Genomic DNA, 13,605 nt, shown 5'->3' with positions numbered 1-13,605 from the left:
CCACCCGCACAGGGTCAGAAGGGCCCCAGAGGCCAGAGGCTCCCATCTGAGTCTGCCACCCCCACTCAACTTCATGGGGAACAAGTAGGTGGACAAGAGGTGCAGGGCAGGCAGACCCCGGAACCTCTGTCTGCCCACCCCGTGTTCCACCTGTCTGCCTATCCATCGTTCCACCCCCCACTCACTGTCCCATTCATTTCTTTCGTACACCCTCACGGAGATCCTCTCGCGTCTGTGAGATCACCAAGTATGCCCCTTCCGGGCTACCGTCTGCCCTACCTTGTGGACATCCCCGAGAATCCCCACCAGCTACCTCAGCTCAGCTATTCGTCGCTCGACCTCATTCCCTCCCTCAATGCTCCCCCATACCTGGGGCAGGAACATCTGGAGGGCATCCTGAGTGACGATGGCCGTTGCGGCCGCGGGGGGCGCCTGCCCCAGGACTATCTTCTCTGGGCTGGCTGCCAGGCTTGGGCTGGCCTGAGGAGGGCTGGCCTGAGGCTGGGAGGCCGACTGTGGAGTAGGGGCCTGTGGAGGCTGCTGTGCCTGTGGCTGTTGGAGACCCATGGGCAGCGGAGTGGTGACAGCAGGGGGCACCTGGGTGGCAGGCTGGACAGCCAGAACGGGTGTGCCCTCCCCAGTGGTGGCAGCCGGGGTGGAGGTCTGCACTAGCCCATCAGGTGTGTTAAGCATGGCCACAGCACTGGGAGGCAAGGTGACGCCCTGGAGGACGGTGGTGGCTGTGGAGCCAGTGGGAGCTGGCTGGCTCTGAGTGGGCAGACTGCCGGTAGCCAGCGACACAGGCATCTGGAAGAGGGCAGGCTGGCCCACCTGGATGGGAGCTGCAGAGAGGATGTGTGCAGCGCTGTGTGCCCCGGAGTGGGGTGCCAGCACTTGGCCTAGACTCAGCGGACCCGCCAGGTTCTGGTTGGTGAGGATCGGGTTGGCAATGAGCTGTCCGCCCGCGTGTGGTGCTGCGGCGGTGAGGATCTGGCCCCCCATGTTGGCAGGCAGGGCAGAGAGTGACTGGGGGAGCTGGACGGCTGGGGTGCCCGGCAGCAAGAACTGGTTCTGGCCGGGCAGCATGTGCTGGGCTGGGATCACGATGCTGCTGCCTTGATTGAGGAGGTGGACGCTCATGGGTTTGCTGAGGGCCCCGGGTGGCTGTGGCGGGGCTGTCCCCGTGGTGGTGACTGGTGGCTGCTTGAATACATTCGCCTGCAAAGCCGGTGCCGGGAAGCCAGACAGCACCACGTTCTGGCCAGCTTTGCCTGCGGCCATAAAAGTCAGGTTCTGGGGGGCCTTAGGCTGCTGGGGCAAGGTGCCTGGCTCACCCTGGATGGTAAGGGTGGCCCCCGTAGGGGTGAAGGGCTTGGGTGTCAGCTGGTAGAGTTTGGGGGGCAGTACCCCTGCAGGCTTGGGCTGGATGGGCGTAGGGGTTCTGTGTAAAATCACACTCGGTGCTTGCACCAGTGGTGACGTGCCAAGGCCCGGGGCCACCGCCAGCGGCTGTCCCGAGGGTGCCCCACTGGCTGCTGCGGTGGCAGCCCCTGTGCCGGCAAACACTGAGTTTCCGTTGAGTGTGGTGGTCACTGCGGCTGGAAGATTCTTCTGGATGACCAGGCCGGCTCCCTGGGGGGACACGCCAGCAGATGCCAGTGTCACTGGTTCTGAAGGGCCAGCTGCGGACGCCAGATAGCCACTGACAGGCACCTGCTTTGCCAAGAGCTGGGAGGTGGGCGGGTTGAGAGCCATGACGGGCTGGCCCACCACTTGAATAGGTGCCAAACCCAAGGTGGCTGCTGCAGCGCTCCCAGGACTGCCATTGGGAAGGCCCTGGAGGCCTTGAATGGGCTGAAGGGTCACATTGCCCAGGCCCACAGGCTGCAGGAAGGGCTGGACGCTCAGGGCCTTGTTGACCACATCCTGGGGTGGCACCAGGGCCTGGTGGGTCAGTACAGTGGGTGGGGCTTGCAGCCCCAGCAGATCCGCACTGCCTGGGAAGAGAGCCTGGGGTCCTGCGGTCACTGCAGCAGCTCCTGCAGCTCCGGTAGCACCTGCCCCATTGTCAGCGGGCTGTAGGGTGGGCAGATGGAAGGGGCCCAGGTCCAGTTCAGCCTCAGCCTCCAGGGTCTGTTCTGTGATGTTGGCCTCCTGGAGACTCTGCTGCAGAATGTCGCAGGGCTGGTCTGGGCCCCCACCGCCCCCTCCACCTCCTCCTGCCGCAGGGGAGCCCAAGATATCATCTTCTAGGAAGTCCAGGTCCACGCTGGGGGCAGGCTGGCTGGGCTCGGGGTTCAGGTGGTTGCCGGCCGCTTCCTGCGCATGGAGCTGGAAGTCAAGGGAAGAAGGCAAGAGTTGAGCTTAACAAAGGGACACTGTCTCAAGACCCCCACAATCCAAAAAGTTCCATCTACAAGTGACGGGCACAGACCAAACCCTGGCTCCACTGTGCAACCCGAGGTCAGGTGCTTAACCTGACCTCAGTTTCCCCATCTGCACCTATACGTGGAAGGTGATAAGGTGAGCAAGACGGCTCGGTAAGAGCACTGCTCTCACAATCCCGAGGAGCCGCATTCTACCCCAGCTCCCAGTGCAGAAAGAGGGAACTCTGACATCTTAAAACTGCCCGTAGCCCCCCACACAGGCATGTGTGTATCCCAACTCGCTCAAGGATCACACACACACACGTACACCATATTAATAGGCAAAAAAAGTTGTGTTTCTTTTTTTAAGAAAAGAGCCTCATTGCGTAACCTGGCTGACCTACAACTTACTATATAGACCAGGGGGTAGCCTTGGACTCATGGAGATCTGCCCGCAGTTTTTAGAGTCAACTGGACCATGGCTCAGCAGACATGATCACAGAGGTGACTGCATGCGGACTTGACAGTCTGAGTGAGATCCCTGGATCCCAGAAGGTGGGAGGAGAAACCTGACTCAGAGAGATGCTCTCTGACCCCCACACATATGCTGTGGTAAACTCGTGTGTACAAGCATGTGCACATGCACACATACACAGACACATACGAAATAAGTAAAACAAGCAAACAAATAAAACTGAAGTCACAGAGACAGACCCACAATACCCATCTGTGGTTCCAATACCCCTTACAAACCAAGAGGATTTAATGAGTTTCTTCTTTTCGGAAGGGGGAGGTTGAGACAAGGTCACTCTACTTAATCTTATCTCTGAACTTGCTATATACTATATATCAGGCTGACCTTGAACTCATAGCTCTCTCTCTGTCTCTCTCTCTGTCTCTCTCTCTCTGTCTCTCTCTCTCTCTCTCTCTCTCTCTCTCTGAATGATGGCATTAAAGGTAGGTACTATCAAATGGGCTCTGAGTCTCTTCTTTTGAGATAAGGTCTCATGTAGTCTAGGCTGGTCTCAAGACGACTACATAACTCAGGATGATCTTTATCCAGGCTAGATTAGAACTCACTGTGTAGCCTAGGCTGACCTTGAACTTGCTCTATAGCTGTCCTGGAATTTGCTCTGTAGACCAGGCTGGCCTTGAACTCACATCTGCCTCTGCCTCCTGAGTGCTGGAATTAAAGGTATACGCCACCATCGCCAAGCTGACTTTTTTTTTTTTTTAAGTATTTATGTGTATATGTGTGCCTAAGTGTATTTAGGTACAACTATATGTGCCTGGTAACTATGAAAGTCAGAAGAAAGCCAGGCTCCCTAGAACTGGTATTACAGACAGTTGTGAGCTACCATGTGGGTGCTGGGAACCAAACCTATTCTTCTGCAAGAGCAGCCCGTGTTCTTAACCACTGAGACATCTCTCCAGACCTCAGGGATGACTTTGAACTCCTGATCCTCGTGCTTCCAACTTCCAAGTGCTGAGATCACAGGCAAGCGCCACCATGCCTGATTTTATTTTATTTTATTATTTTATTTTTTTTAAAGAAGAGTAAACTTTCTCAGGAGTTCTGGGTAATACACCACATAATGACCCAGCCCTCAGGCCCCATATGGTCACCACAGGATCCATGTGACACAAAACTTGTCTGACTCCAAAGTTTGATATGAGGCAGGTGGTTGGGGGAAACAGAGACACAGCACAGCAACTGGGGTTGGGGGCCCCTGGGGCCATCCTCAGTGTGACCACACTGGCTGGCAAACAGCTAGAGAGGCATACTGTGCAGAGAGTCACAGACAATACAAAGGCATGCCAACTCAGAGTCAGATTAAGGAGAGATTCAGAGTTGGAGCTGGCTGTGGGGCCTGGGTACCTGCCCGGAGAGCATGAACTTGGGTTCCCTTCTCAGCACAGGCTGGTGGGGCATGACCATAATCTGAACACATGACGCTAGAGGCAGGAGGATTAGAAGTTAAAGATTATCCCTCATCTACCTAGTCTATTTCTGGATGTTCAGGATCCCATAAAACCTTATCTCAGAAAACCAAAATACATAAGCTTCGATAAAGGTCTGAAATAACAAGACAGAGTGGCCACTGCTGCAAACGGGTCTGTAAAATCCAAGCTGGTTTTCTAAACCTAATCATTATGATAAAAGGCTATTTGGAATATTACGGTTGGTTCATAAAGCAACATGTTAAAAGATGGCAGTGATCAGGGACAATGACAGGGACCAGGGAAAGAAATGAGGGCAGGAGCAGCCAAGTAGCAAGGGGGAAAAGGGAAAGAGGGGGCTGGGAGATGAACAAGGAAAGGACTTGCCTCATACGGCTGACAATCCCCAGAACCCACCCCAAAACAGCCAGGTAGAGCTGAAGTGGCTCAGCACTGGCTGGGGCTGGAGAGACGGCTCAGAGGTTAAGAGCACTGGCTATTCTTCCAGAGGTCCTGAGTTCAAATCCCAGCGACTACACGGTGGCTCATAACCATCTGTCATGGGCTCTGATGCCCTTCTCTAAGCTGCAGGTGTACATGCAGACAGAACACTATACATAATAAATAAATCTCTAGAAAACATACAGGTATGCACAGACATACATGCAGGCAAATCATTAACATATAATAAGGATAAAATAATTTTTAAAAGCTGGAGGATCCAGTAAACCATGTGGTAGAGAGGCAGAGACAGGAAAGACATGAGGGACTGGCTGGCCGGCCAGCCGTGGCGCGTTCTAGAGCAGTGGGAGAGCCTCATAACACAAGCTGGACGGTCCCTGGGAAGTGATGATGATACCCAAGGCCGGCCTCTGGCCTCCACATGTACAAACACGCATGCACATTCGCATGCACCTTCCACACATCTAGAGAAGCAAGTGAAGGTCTGGCGGTCACCACAGACTACATGCTCAGTGCTCTCTGCAGCCACCAGGGACAGCACTTCCCCCAGGCTCATATGGTATCTACCCAAAGCACCAGAGTCTGCCAGCCTCGGCCCCTCTCTATGGCCAGGGTGGTGGGGCAGCTTGGTTCCTGAACCCCAACCCAGGGCATGTCCAGGCTTGACCTTGCACCTTCTTCTGCTCCAGCAGTAGAGGCCATGACCAGTGGCCAGCCACTTACCCCAGGACCTTCATAGAAGGCACTTTGGGCCTCCACAGGGGCATCCAGGAGGTCATCGCTGTCCAGCTGCAATGAGAACCCCCCAGCCAACCCAAGGTCAAACATAAACAGGGCAGGAGCAGACTCTAGAGCAGAAAGCAATTTGGGTTTGAGACAAAAGGAGAAGGGCACGGAGGAAACATAGGAGCATCTGTCCCGAAGAATGGGGCTGGATGCAGGCTTTCCACCCAGGGCACGTCCAGTCAATGTCAAGTCCTCTGCCTGGTTTCTACGACTCCACCCCCTTGACGTGCCTGCCTTGATCTTGGGACTTTGGCCTCTTAGTATGCACCCAAGCTGGGCTCCTGCACGGAAATCACAGCACATCCTTGAGAGGGGTTGTGACAATGACACACCTGCTCACGACACCTGTCCCACGCGTCTTACAAGTCTCTCCCTTCTCTCTAATGTAATAGATAGTTGTGCGTGTGCTTTTGAGGGGACAGGACCTGCTGAGTCCTGGGGAATCTTGGCCCCTGAATTGAGCCTCACATAGATAACAGAGACCCACCAGCCTCTCCCAGGGGGCAGGAGGGATTTAAGGCAGCACCGCCACGCCACGCCTCCCTCTACCGTATATACCGTACTCAGAGCTACCATCCCATTGCACTCTTGAGAACTCAGCACGTTGATGCCTCTCCTTTATATAAAATTTTCCATGATAATCTTCAATTTTAACATGTTTTTCTACATTTTTCTACAATTTTATCAGAAATATTTTCCATGTAAATCTTCAATTCTATCATAAAATGTTTCTACTTCCTTTTTCAACTAATTTAGGGATATTTTTTGTCTACCACTTTACGCTTTAATTTTCCATGAAAATTGTCGATTTGAACATGTATTTCTAGCTATCCCCTCTATTTTGTCAGAAATATTTTCCATGTAAATCTTAAATTTTATCATACAATGTTTTTACTTCCTATTTCAATAAAAGAACATGTTTTTTAACAAAAGAACGTAAGAGGCACGGCTTACTTCTCCCATTAGAGTGTACACTGGAGTGGTGGCTCCTTCCTCCCCCTTCTTCAAGGACTTGTAGTCCAGGCTAGCCTCAGACACGCTAGCCGTTAAAGCTGGAGGTAACCTTCTGATGTCCCATCCCTACCTCCCGAGCGCTGGGATTACAGGTGTGCCCCACCATGCCTCATTTTATGTGGTGCCAGGGCTCGCTCGCTCTTAGCCGCTCCCAAGTGTGACTCAGGAAACTAGGTCATAAAAGGTATTGTGGCTTCCTCCTGGCTCTCTATCATGGGCTGTGACAAGGGAACTCAGCTATCATCTCCTGAGGACATTTAAACAGCGAGAGAGGGTCCGTGGGAAAGGAGCCTCCTGGCAGTGGCCACAGGAGGGAGCTAACGTAAGCACACAGTGGACTCCAGCCAAGCCCAGAGAACAGCGGTTCTCAGCCTCTCTGAGGCGTCAACCTTTAAGTTCCTCAAGTTATGGTGACCCACCAACCATAAAGTTATTTTGTTGCTACTTCATAACTGCAATTTTTCTCCTGTTATGAACCACAATGTATGTTCTGATGGTCTTGACTAACTTCTATTTAAGGGGTCATTCAACCCCCAAAGGGGTCACACCCACAAGTTGATAACCACTGCCCTGGATGCTTGCGTGTCCTGTTATATACAGACTGCTGTGACCACAGGGGAAGTCCTTGAGCCAGGACCACCCAGCTGATTCCTGACCCAGAGTCCCAACAAGGCAAAAGCTTAACAAATAGGCGCGACGTCACCATGTGCGGGTAATCTCTCATTCCACACTGGTCCCCCCAGACAGCCACATTTCCCCAGATTTCCTGGGACACAAATCAAATCTGAGTTCCCAAGGTCAGGTTCAGAGTAAGTGTGGTGGCAGGTGACTTTAATCCCAGCACTGGGGAGGCAGGGTGGGTGGATCTCTGTGAGTTCAAGGCCAACCTGACCTACCTAGTAAGTTTTAGGACAGCCAAGACTACAAAGAGAGACTCTGCCTCACGATAAACAAACAAACGAACGAACAAATAAAAAATAAAATAAAATCACCTAGCCAAGTCTAAAGTACTCCCTGCTGTCTCATAATAGTTGTGAATTTAGCATCTCTCTCTATTTTACCCCTGCTAGACAGAGTGCATCTTTAAGCCACCACCTCAGAGTGACCACACCAGATAAAGGGGATCTTTATTTTCTTTAAATATGTGTATATAGAGTTTTGCCTGCATGTATGTATGTCTATGTATGGCATGCATGACTGGTGTCATCAGAGGCCAGAGGACGGTGGCATCCCCTGGACCTGGGTCCTCTACAGGATCAGCCAGCACTCTGTTTTGTTTTCTAAGACCAGGTTTCTCTGTGTAGCCCAGGCTGTCCTGAAACCTGCTCTGTAGACCAGGCTGGCCTCGAACTCACAGATCCCCTGGCTCTGAGTGTTGAGACTGAAGACATATGCCACCACCACCCAGCCTACAGCCAGCAGTGTTTACTGCAGAGCCAGCTCTCCAGCTTTGGGCTCTATTTTTCTTCTCTCTCTCTCTCTCTCTCTCTCTCTCTCTCTCTCTTCTCTCTCTGCACGTGTGTGTTTGTGCACGTGCATGTTATACACATGTGCATGCAGGTGGACATATGGAGGCCAGAGGAAGACACTGAGTGTCTTGTCTTGGGGGTGAGGGAGACACAATTGGATTGAAGCAGTCTAAGGCCCAGCTGCCCCTTCACAGGGTGGTGCCTGGAGGTAGGGGAGGTCAGAGCATTTTTTTAAACGACTGACCTTTTGGGTTAACCAGGAAGATGACAAAGCAAGAGGGCAGACGACTTAGGGGACCCGGACCTTCCTTTGGATCCTCCAGCCCCACGCCCCAGGAACGCCCCTCCATGCCTCTGGCACTTACCTTTTCGGATCCATGCAAGAAGTCATTGAGGGCCTGAGGGTCACTGCAAGAGAGAGGGAAGAGAGACCTTGAGGAGCTGGGCTGAGGAGTGGAGGGAAGGGAGGGGTGTGGGAGACGGGCATGGGTGGGTGGGGGGAGCCCGTTACTCACCAAATCACGTCTAGTAAGCATCTCCCATCCTCATCATCCATTTCCACTAGATGGGGTGGGGGTGGGAAGAGGGTGAGGGAGACACGATTAGATTGAAGCAGTCTAAGGCCCAGCTGCCCCTTCACAGGGTGGCGCCTGGAGGGAATGGGGGGTCAGAGCAACTGTTGCTGGAGCGCACAGAGCTAGATGGAGGGGTACAAGGACCACCTCCCAGGTACCCTCCCACAGAAATCCTGACCAGGGATGGGGCAGCACTCCTATACTTCCGTCCTCATGCCCAACCCCCCTCCACACACACATCCGACAGTGATGATGAGGTGACATCAATTGAGACGAAAAGGTCTCTGATGGGCAAAGGCCTTACGCTAAGTGCTGCAGAGAGGTCCAGCTGCATACACATGGCACCCCCACTTTAAGGGTGAGGAGTTGGGGGCGCCATCTTTCAGTGAGTAGACTGGACATGCATGAACCCTAGGGAGCACATCTGGTCCGATCCCCAGTGCACCAGTCCACTTTGACTTATACACTCTAGCTCAGAGTCAAACCCCAAACTTGCTGGGTGTAAGACGGCCTGCATCTTTGATCCCAGCATTTGGGAGGATGTCTATGAGTTCGAGACCAGCCAGGCCTGTGTGGAGAGACCCTGTGGCTCCCACCAGACTCCCTCTGGGCAGGCTTCAGCTTGAGTTTGCCAGCCATGTCCCCCAGCCTGTGCACTTCACAGCCCACGGTCCTATTTGCTGAGTACAGTCTGTGGTCCGTAAGATGTGGCAGGGGCCTGTCCTGAGTGTCAGTGGGATAGAGCAAGGGAGGGGTGTAGGTTAAGGGCAAGAGAAAGGGCCACCACATTCCTGGGGGACCCCTTAGACCTATGCAGTGTGGCTCAAGCAAAGACAGGTGACAGGCATGATGTATGGCGGTGGGGACTGAGGCGGCAGGAGCAGGGAGGGTCACAAGGCTGGGCCAGAGAGGACAGTGTGGGCGTGGCCTCCACAGCTGAATGATGAGGATGCGGACGGCTAACGTTTGTCTGGAGCTATCTGGCGCTCACCACTGGCTAGCATTGTCAGAGCCCATGACAAAGGTTAGCGTGGTCAGCCTCCGCGAGGAAGAAGAGGCTGCTCACCCCTGCACCCCAGGAGGAATGGATGCTGTCTGCATTTTCCCATCTGCCTCCCAACATACAAACTCCTGCCTGCCGCGCAGCCACCCGCTCCTTCAGAGATCTAGCCACATCCCCTCAGCCCTAAAACATTCCTCCAAAGGGCCCTCCACATTCCACACTGTCCGCCTTTTTGAGACACGGTCTCTCATTGGCCTGAAGCTCACCAATTAGGCTAGGTTAACTAGGTAGCTAGCCTTAGGCTGAGATTCCATGCCCTGTTCTTCGTATGGGTTCTGGGAATCAAATTCAGGTCCTCAGTGTCCACCTGACTTTCTAAGCCTCTGTCCCCTCCTCTCCATCCTTCCAGCATCTGTCCTCGTATCCGACTCTCCTATTACAGATCCATTTGTGCATCTAAGTGCCTCTCTGTTTCCACTGTCTTTTTACTTCTATGCACTCACTTTAGAAATGCCAAGGCCAACCCACTCATCCTTCCCTTCTTCCAGTGCATCGATCCACTGGCCTCGTGCTGGCCTTTCCCTTGAAATACCATGGCCTGGATACAGACCACAGTTCCCCAGTCGTGTAAGGAAACTTATACTAAGGACAGAGGGAACTAACTCCCTTACCAACTGAACTATCGTCCTGGCCATTCCTTTCTTTGTCATTATTGTAGGCCTCACAGGTGCTCTGTAACTGAGCCACGCCCCCAGCCCCTCCCTGGGGGATTCTAGGCGGAGCTCTACCACTGAGCCACACCCCCAGCCCCTCACTGGGGGATTCTAGGCAGGGGCTCTACCACTGAGCCACGCCCCCAGTCCCTCGCTGGGGGATTCTAGGCAGGGGCTCTACCACTGAGCCACGCCCCCAGCCCTCACTGGGAGATTCTAGGGAGGGCTCTACCACTGAGCCACACTCACATTGTCTCATTATAGAATATGAAAGAAAAGGTAAAGCTGGAGGGACATCCTTCCTAGAGCTAGCTGTACATGGCAACTCAGGCTGGAGAGGAGGGACTAAAGGAGGCCGCTAACCCAGGTTCTGCAAGTCAGATGTCAGTGGGCCCCACAAGTACCCAGGGGAACAACTGCACCTCCAAGAGTGAACTGGGGGGGTCTTTCCTGGTTACCTGTGCTATGAACGAATCATGAAGGGAAGGGTGGGGTGGCCACTCCAGGTCTATGCAGGGCCCCAGGCTGGGGACTTTGATAATGTCCTTTGTGGGGCCAGCTGTGGAAAGAAAGGAGAGAAGGTGTGAGTGAGGAAAAGACATGCATGGAGGGACAGAGACGAGAGGGAGGGAGGACAGAGGAGGAGACGTGGAGAGATGAGGGAGCATGGGTTTTATAATCCTGACACCGACACCGGGAGGCTGAGGCAGGAGGATAGAGAACTGTAGGTAAGCCTGGACCACACAAGAAGATTCTGTTTTAAAACAACTTAAAAAGTAGACAACCACTGCTACTAAACTGAATTACAACTAAGAACCATTATTAACTAGCTTACTTAACACAGAGACTAATCATGTAGCCCAGGCTGGCCTGTGAACCTGAGATCCTGCCACCTCAGCCCCAGCCAGGATTCTACTGTGTCCCACCAGGACAGGCCCATTAGTAAGTTTTTAAAGGGGGAACTAAAAGAGAGAGGAGGAAGAAAGATGGGAAACCACAAGTTTAAAGTCACACAAAGCAATCTTACAGACTATTAGAAAAACGAGGTCTATGGTGTGCACACACATCACTTACTGATACGTTAGTTTAATATAAAATACCCAGTTCTTCGTTCCACGGAGTGAACCCAGATAATTATGTTTGAAGAGATCACTTTACCACTGAGCCACACCCCCAGGCCCTCACTGAGGGATTCTAAGCGGGGCTCTACCACTGAGCCACGCCCCCAGCCCCTCACTGGGGGATTCTAGGCAGGGGCTCTACCACTGAGCCACGCCCCCAGCCCCTCACTGGGGGATTCTAGGCGGGGCTCTACCACTGAGCCACGCCCCCAGCCCCTCACTGGGGGATTCTAGGCGGGGCTCTACCACTGAGCCATGCCCCCAGCCCCTCACTGGGGGATTCTAGGCAGGGGCTCTACCACTGAGCCACGCCCCCAGCCCCTCACTGGGGGATTCTAGGCAGGGGCTCTACCACTGAGCCACACCCCTAGCCCCTCATTTGGGGGATTCTAGGCAGGGGCTCTACCGCTGAGCCACGCCCCCAGCCCCTCCCTGGGAGATTCTAGGCAGGGGCTCTACCACTGAGCCACGCCCCCAGCCCCTCACTGGGGATTCTAGGCAGGGGCTCTACCACTGAGCTGTCACACCACCAGCCTTCTAGAGTCTATCCTTTTTCTGGGAGTGGGGAGCAGGGCTAGGGGATAAGGGTCGAACATGCCCTCACTATGTAGCCCTAGCTGTCCTGCAATTCATAAAGGGCTGCTTCTGCTTCTAAAGGATGAGATTAATGGTGGGTACCTGAACTTCTGGCTCTATGGTCAGTTATTATTTGAAGCAGTTGTGTTGTATTATTATTATTTGAAGCAGTTGTGTTGTATTAAGCAGCCACAAAAGTCCCGGAAGCACGGCATTTGTGTCCTGGGGGATAAAGGGTCTGGCTCCTGCAGGCCTGTGGTCACAGCTGCTCCATCGACCACTCAATGCAGGGCCTTGGTTTGTGGCAAAGGCACGGTAGTATCTCAGATGTTCTGGCGCCACCAGTGGAGCTCACTTCATTCACCGACTCCCTGCCAGGCACTCTACTCTGTAGCCTCTGTGGCTGACAGGTGTCCAGGGGACACTTCAAACAAGGAACTCATCAGAAAATAAGATGTCCGGCCACACAAGACAGGCACAGTGACCCACACCTGTGATCGCGTCTCCTAGAATTCAGAGGCAGGAGGATGGTGAGTTTGAGGGCAGCCTGGACTACACAGCAAGACTATGTCTCAAGAAACAAAAGCACAGTGGTGAGACGGCCCAGTGGATAAAGCCTGGTGCCCTGAGTTCAAACAAAGGGAACCCACATGGAAGGAGGAGAGAACCAACTCCCACTAACGGTCCCGGACCCTCAGCCTTCTCTCAGTGGCTTCAGAACTGGAGTTGCACAGCAGGGGAGTTAAGACAACAGCTCTGGCTAGGTCACCTTCGAGTCGACCCCTCTCGATGGAGACACAGCACCTGTCACAGACCCTTGCCTCCTGGGCTCCAGGCATGCTGCCTGTGACAGATGACAAGGGGTCTGCAAGGCCTTAACACAATCCCACGGTGGCTTCACTGTTACCACCCTGCACCCTGCTTCTGGCTTGGCCCAAGCTCTGCAGACAACTGTCTCCACATGGGTTCCCAGAGGGCAGTTAAGGGGAAACACTGAGTTCTCTGCGAAAACTGATTTTCATTTCGTCTTTACACTTATGCAATTGGTGGAGGTGGGGTGTGCGCACACTCCGTACCACAGCATGTGTGGAGGTCAGAGGACAACATGGGGACTCAGTCCCAGCGATTAGATTCAGGTCATCAGTCTTGGTGACAAGTACCTTTACTTGCTGAGCCAGTCTGCCAGTCTTGTCTTTTGTTTGTGCGTGTGGGTGTACATACATACATAATTATATATAAAATTATATATAAAATAGTTAATTATATATGTATGCATGTGTGTGTGTATATTTAATTTTAGAGACAGAGTTTCTCTGTGTAGCCCCTGGCTGTCCTCAAAGACCTACCTGCCTCTGCCTCCTGCGTGCTGGATTAAAGGCTCGGGCCTGCATGAACTGGCTCATTTTCTTTTTTCTTTTTCCTTCTTTTTGTGAGACAGGCTCTCATTTTTGCTGCCCTGGCCACCCTGGAGCTCACTACACAGCCTGTGAGGTACTTGAACTCACCGAGACGCACCTGCCTCATTCTAACTCCTCCCCCGTCACGCACACACACCTTTGGTCCGGTTTTGCTATCACTA

At 53.2% G+C, this 13,605-nt stretch overlaps 1 protein-coding gene across 5 annotated transcripts in view; it reads right to left on the bottom strand.

The window, feature by feature from the left end:
• Positions 1 to 13,605, bottom strand: part of Bicra (BRD4 interacting chromatin remodeling complex associated protein) — a 76,116-nt gene that overhangs the window by 16,789 nt on the left and 45,722 nt on the right. For 3 of the 5 annotated variants that reach the window (XM_052172219.1, XM_052172218.1, XM_052172222.1), the window contains 5 exons: positions 10,788 to 10,888; positions 8,554 to 8,599; positions 8,404 to 8,446; positions 5,493 to 5,558; positions 370 to 2,331 (listed from right to left, as the gene is read on the bottom strand). In XM_052172219.1, coding sequence (XP_052028179.1) covers positions 370 to 2,331; positions 5,493 to 5,558; positions 8,404 to 8,446; positions 8,554 to 8,594 — 2,112 coding nt within the window. In that variant the 5' untranslated portion in view covers positions 8,595 to 8,599; positions 10,788 to 10,888. The remainder of the gene's footprint in view (positions 1 to 369; positions 2,332 to 5,492; positions 5,559 to 8,403; positions 8,447 to 8,553; positions 8,600 to 10,787; positions 10,889 to 13,605) is intronic. The other 2 variants (XM_052172221.1, XM_052172220.1) reach the window with 2 other exon arrangements.

This window comes from Apodemus sylvaticus, chromosome 1, assembly GCF_947179515.1.
Source record: "Apodemus sylvaticus chromosome 1, mApoSyl1.1, whole genome shotgun sequence".
Classification (NCBI taxonomy): domain Eukaryota; kingdom Metazoa; phylum Chordata; class Mammalia; order Rodentia; family Muridae; genus Apodemus; species Apodemus sylvaticus.
Note: the sequence above shows the minus strand (reverse complement) of the source record. Positions and strands in the feature narration are given on the sequence as shown.